The 6,692-nt window shown below is 38.3% G+C and overlaps 1 protein-coding gene across 1 annotated transcript; it reads right to left on the minus strand.

The window, feature by feature from the left end:
* Positions 1-370: 370 nt before the first annotated feature.
* rab23 (RAB23, member RAS oncogene family) lies at positions 371-4,644 on the minus strand. Its single transcript, XM_053333129.1, has 7 exons — positions 4,336-4,644; positions 1,909-2,134; positions 1,578-1,663; positions 1,209-1,365; positions 997-1,079; positions 809-901; positions 371-726 (listed from the first exon to the last, which is right to left on the minus strand). Exons 2-7 carry the CDS (start codon positions 2,061-2,063, stop codon positions 593-595), a joined length of 708 nt encoding a protein of 235 aa, XP_053189104.1. The 5' UTR covers positions 2,064-2,134; positions 4,336-4,644; the 3' UTR covers positions 371-592.
* Between the last annotated feature and the right edge of the window lie 2,048 nt (positions 4,645-6,692).

Here is a 6,692-nt window from a genome sequence, read left to right on the forward strand (position 1 = left end):
GTTTTGTCCACGATAAACAGTGTAGTTTGAACCATATTCTGTCCAAAGTTAGAAAAATATGGTACAAAATAATCTGCGTATCTTCTACAATACATACAAACATATTGCACAGTTGAAATGTAAAGCACACGTGAACGGGTGAACGGTAAAAATCGCGTACACAAGCAAATGTTTTCAAAGAGTGCAAACTTTGCTGTTAAATATTTTGTTGAGAGGACTGTGTGTCAAGTCCTAAAAATTATACAGCCATGAAGGGACAATATCACTGTTTCTTTTTTTTTTGGGGGGGGGGGATTAAATCCATGACATACTGGAGCTGTTAGTGTTACTTAAGGCAACCACAAGGAGGACCCAGATGTGTTGACAGGTATTTTGCACAGAACACTGATGGAGATTCAAGGCTGAATCAAAGCAAATTTAACCATCAATGTGGGTTAACAACAGAGGATATACATCAGGTTATCAAAGTAGTATAGACTAGTATTACCCAGTCTTTATGGGCTTTGGTCTCTAAATGTGGCTACCTCCATAGAATACAACAACCATCTAGTGTTAAGAACAATAGTCAGTCGCTAAAATGAAATGATTTTATCTAGAGTAGGCTGCAGCTTCCGAAGGGATTTTTACTCTTCTTGGTCCTTTGTTTGTTAGGTCGCAGGCTGATGACTTCTCTGCCATTGCTGGAGCTCTGGTTGCAGACATTACTACTTGTGGTATTAAAAACACCTTTGGAAAAACAAGATTAGGAGTGATGTCAGAAACTTTAAAAAGTGACATTAAAAAGTGTCGTGCAGAAAAGCTTCCTCACCTATTTTATTGCTTGTTGTGTGGACCACCTCCGTCTCCTCTGCTGTTTGCTGTTTGAGTCGCTGCAGATACTTCTCAGCCAAATACTTAAAAACTGACAAGAGAGAGAAACAGCAATGTTATAACAGCAAACTCAAGAATAAGACTGTTTGACTTGGATTAGACTGTTTCACATTTTCAGTGACTCACCCTCGTTGACGTTAAGGTCCTCCTTCACTGAAGCTCGGTAAAATCTCAGCTTAAGCCTTTTAGCCAAAGATTCTGCCTCTTCACTGCAAGGCAAGTAGAAAATACTTACTACAATTCATGGAAGCTTATGTTGCTTTAATCACTATTTACACTCATCACATTTTGTTCTTAGCATTATACTGATTTACTGTTTGAAAAAAAACACAACTTACTTTTTAATAACAGTCTCTTCCAGGAGGTCAATTTTGTTCTGCACTAGGACTGTGGGAATATCTCCAACCTCAGCTTCAACCTTCTCCCTCCAGCTGTCAATAGCCTGAAAAGACTCCCTGTCTGTGGTAGAGAAGACTAGCACGCATGCTTGAGCACCTGCAATGAAAAACAACACACCAGTGAATATGATACAATAATTTGCCTCAGTGAGTAAAAACACTGGGTCAACTTCACAACATCAGAAACACTTTTTACATCAAAGACGTGTCATGCACGATTGTGTGCTTTGCTATGCTGAACCTCAGAGATCATGGAGGTAAGTGACCAAAAGCAGCAGTGTCATATTTGTCACTTTATTAAGGTCTTACCACGATAGTAGGCCTTAGTAATAGCGTCAAACTCCTCCTGCCCAGCGGTGTCCCACAGCATGAGTCTGACCTCTTCGTCATTGACACTAAAACAATGAACAGATTTTGAGAGAAAATGTCAGCCATATTCATCAGTATGTTCTGGTTGTGCATCTTATGGGACGTTAATTATTGTACACTAAAAACTATTTAATGGATGAAGTTGTAGAATTGTTGTCAGTACACTTTGCAATAAGAGGAAAAAACTGTCACAACTACACTACAGCACCACAGGTATATATACATATATATATATAAAATAGATAAAACATCTGTGAAATAAGTTGCTTACAATATCTGCCTTTCGAGAAAGTCCACTCCAATGGTCTTCTTGTAGTCTTTAGTGAAGATGCCCTTGCAATAGCGTTGGATCATACTGGACTTGCCAACTGCTCCGTTGCCCACTACGACCACCTTGATGGCCACTTCCATGTCCTCCTCCAACATGGTGGCGACGTCTGGTTGGTTGTCTCAGTTCCTCAGTACTTTTAGTGATGTGATACAAGCACATATACCTCCTAAAAATGTAAAATAAACAAACTGTAAATTGACAGTGACAATTATGTGTCACACATGGAAAGTGAGGGACTCTTAAAACACTCAACTTCAAGTTTGTCATGGTATGATAGCTCTGATGAGGATCAACGACTGTCACTGAAATCATGAATACTGGTGGTGGGACTAATATTACCTTTTCTGCTCAAGAAGTTAAGTTTTTAACAGGTAAAGTGAAACATTTGCTTCCATATTTATCTCTTACCACCTCTCTATAGAAGGAATAATTGCTTCAGTAATAACAGAAAATAAGAAGATGCTGCATGGCTTAGTTTAAAATAATTCACTGCCTGAACTGCAGATCATCTCCACTGACCTACAACATTACTATAATATAATTTTATTTGCATAGCCCAATATTACAAATCACAAATTTGCCTCCGTGGGATTTACTATCTGTACAGCAATACAACGTCTCTGTCCTTAGACACTCGATTCAAATAATGAAAAACTCCAAAAAACTAACAAAAAACTTTAATGGGTGAAAAAAGGACGACAGGCAGACATTCAACAAATGTTGAGTATACAAGATAGTTCAAGAAAACCATATTACAGAAATACAGCATGAACAAACTAAGCCTAAAGCAACATCTTCAAATTTTTATTTTCATAGCTTGTGAAATGTAATTCATTTTAGCGGGTTACCACAAGAATTTAATTGAGGGGGGAGTGCACTCTAATAAACACATATAGCTATAATTGTCCTTTAAACTATTATGACTGCTTCTGTTGAACTAACTGTTGTAAATTTAGAGGGGAACTTGTTTGGAGAGGTAGTGCGATGTGTTTATTCTTCCATTAGCAGCACCAGACTCCACATAGCAACTTGGTCAACACTAAACAACATATTGTGGGAAAGCTGTTCTCAGCAGACACTGACAGCTTACTGCGTGCCTGTGTGGTCCGACAGCCTGTCAGGATTTGACTCATAATATGTATCCCACTAGAAAATAGTTATTTATCAGCTACAATTGTGATGCATGACACAGCAGTTGTTATAACAGGCAGGCAAGATGTGGATTACAAATACAAACTGCCTTGCTTTCTCTACTCTTTTGATGTTGTTAACTAGCTTACGTGTCAACATATCTCCATGTTATATATAGGGGAGTTGTTCAACTTTGTTCACAGCAGCTGAGTCAGAGTGGGGGGTCATGAAGCTGGACCACAGGACAGCATGATTTCTGTTTTTCAGACTGGTTTTACGCTGAGTAAATGAGTGAATTCCTTAAATTAGAGGGAATTACAGCAATTGATCATATGTTTTATATGGCTGTAATCATGTTTAATTGTATTGATTATACAAATGTTGTATCACCTAACAAAACAAAGCAATTACTTAAACAGACTAAAATATTGAATGAGTGTGGTAAACACCCTGTAAACTTCAGTTAGACAACTGGAAATGTTCCATACCTACACATAACTATGATCTTATCTACAGAGGGTCTTTTTTGTCATTACACCATTCAGAATGCACATATAAGATGTGACAGATAAACTGAAATAAATACCAGTGTTTAGCTGTAAATTTCACGTATAAAACTAAACTGTAATTTTCACATGTAACGTTACAGAAACTCGGTTAAAGCATGTAAATGAGCTCGGTTAAGTTAATACACCCCCCTTCTACACGACCAGTCACCCTCATACCACACTCACCATTACTTTACTCGGGCCTCAAGGCGCGGCACCGTTATCACGAATATTTTTAGGCACAGAGAGAATACATGAATTATAACCCTGTAACAACTGCTTTCTATATAGCTGCTTCCTGATGGTCTGAGTAACTATTGCCAAAATCTATGAGGGCAAATGAGTTTTGGTTAACTTTTCGTTGGTTTTATTCCCATATGTCAGACTCCCTCTCCTTGGTCAAGACATGACCTGTTGAATGGTCTAGATGGGAAATCTTAAAACTCTCGCGAGATGTAATATTTTAACCCAAACCATCACCTTCCCCTGGCCATAACCAAGTGTATTTTGAGCATAAACCTCACAGGACTGTAACCAGTTTCGCAAATTTGGGGTTACCATCTAAGTACATCCCTGCTGAATAGCTGGCAGGAGGGTGTTCCAGTACCCAACAACTGCTTTAGTCTGTGAAAAGGCTGCCCGGAGCCAACAGAAAACCAGCAAACCCATATAGCGTTCAAGTTCTTACCTGTTAAATACCGTTATAACTTATCCGATATCCGCCAACATCAGATGAGCTAATCAGCCAGCTAGCCCGCAATCACATATCTCCAGTCTGCCTCTGCTCTTCTGAGGCAAGAAGAGACGCTGGTGACTCGGGCGCTAAGGTTACCGAGCTAAGACTAGCTTCTTTTCCCAGAGAAAAGAGCCTCCTACTCCGCCCGTAAACGGTGTCCAGCGAATGACCACAAAGGCCGAATAAGCGCCGCTTCACATCGGCAGATAAAGTTTCATAATGTCGACAACTGACTAAAATATGTCACCTTTTCAGGATGAAACTGCATCACTGCCTACCCTGCGTTGCAGCTAACTACGTTGCGCATGAGAGCAGCTGAGCTAACCAGCTCGCTAGTGTTTGTTGCTAAGCAGCAGAGCCAAAGAGCGCGGGAGGCAAGAGAGTTACTGTCAATACACGCGTCTACGCTTGGGAAGTCGGAGAATCATCTTGAAGTTGTTGCCAATATATTTACATTAACATTTTATCAACAGCTATCATGTGTTTTATCAGTGTTTTGTTTCAGTGGCTGACAACAGAGCAAGTCTACCAGTAAAGATGTGTTCACTACTATTCATTGCCATTGTAGCTACTAGCTACACTTCCACACCACAGCACACATAGGAACTTGCCTTCTCCTGTGCAATTATAGGCTACCCCATAAACACTGGGTCTGTTATTTGTTCAGTGAAGTTATGCTCATGTTTACCTGTCTATGCCATTGACTGTATATACATAATTTATATAGAGTCAAATGCTTAAACTGATTTGTTATTAGTTGGTCGGACAACGTATAGGTTTGGTTTGCTTTATTTGCAAATTTGTAAAATAAAAGTCTGACAAAAAAAGTAAAATACACATAACACATGTTCGGGTGAGGTAGAAACCCACTATGGGTTTATTTTAAAACCTCACCTATAGGAGACAAAGCACAACTATAATGCAAAGTCAAATATCTAAAATAAACATAGGCTAAATATCATTAACCTAATTAATATTACATACAAACATGGGTAAATAAAATAAAGGAAAACAGATGAAATTTAAAAAGTAAAAAAAAAATGTGCGAACATTAAAAAATCTCGATTATGTACTAGAATCTTTTGAAGCGTTTTTGAGTTTCATTTTGTATCTGGGCAAAAACAGAGAATCAGTGCAAATTTCTGTTCCACTATTGGGCTCCAGAGTATCCGCTCGGTGACAGAGTACTGTCCCCGAAAAATGTTTTGAAACTAGGTTACATTTACAAAAAAATATTATTAGATCCAAAAGGTAAGCATAAAACTATATAAACAATGCTTTATGCACCCTTCTGCATGCGTACATTTTCTCTGCTTAAACACACTATGATAAACCCTGACTGTGGTGATGAAGAACTGATGATAATCAGGGAGTGAGCTAAGTGACCTATGTGAAACAGTCAGAGAAGTACACAAGAAACTTGAGGCTCAGTCTAAAAATATCAGCTTTCCTTTCAGACCAGAGGATGTGAGTATATTTAGCAACAGTTTTAAAACTTAGCAATGCTGCATTTTCAAATTGTTATAAGTTGCCATGTGGTGAAACACATGAAAGCTTTATCAGTGATTTCACAAACACTATATGTAAAAGGCATTTGCTTTCAGAAGATCATACAGGGCTTTGAAACATGTCATCACACAGAAAAATATGACTAAAGTGACCAGTAAACTATAAACACCCACACACAATAATCCAATCTGTAAAATTCAAGTTCAATTGATGCCATAACAACTTTACATGGAGACTGTGTCTATTCTTATACTAACTTACTACACAGGGTACATAAGAAGTTATTAGATTTAGAAAGTGAGCATAAAACTGTCAGTAATAGATTTTGCACCCTTATGTATGCATAAATTTCTCAACACATAATGTAGATGTGATGTCTTAAGGGCTGTAAGGGTCCATTGCTTATTGGGATTTGATTAACACAAGGCCTATAACTGGCCAGAAAGTTTCAGGTTCACCTCGTGGCATTTATGGTGATTTGATTAATTGCACATTTGTTTGCCAGAGCTGCCAGGGGTTAAGGTGACAGCTGCATTATTCCATCATCCCAAAGCCTCCTCTTGTACAGTGGCCCTGGGTTACAATCTATATTAAAGCTGTCATTATTTCAGTTTATCTTGTGCGTTTATGTCACATATACCTAAATTAATTCATGCTTATAATAAACTAATTAACAATGCTCAGTCAGTGGGAGAAATGAGGGTCAACGGGGGCCTACAGCTAATTTTTGTGCTGCACATCCAAACAGTTTATCGAGTCTTGGGTGAATGTTAATTACCAAACATCGAACTTAAATATTC

This window comes from Scomber japonicus, chromosome 14 (assembly GCF_027409825.1).
Source record: "Scomber japonicus isolate fScoJap1 chromosome 14, fScoJap1.pri, whole genome shotgun sequence".
NCBI classification, from domain to species: Eukaryota; Metazoa; Chordata; class Actinopteri; order Scombriformes; family Scombridae; genus Scomber; species Scomber japonicus.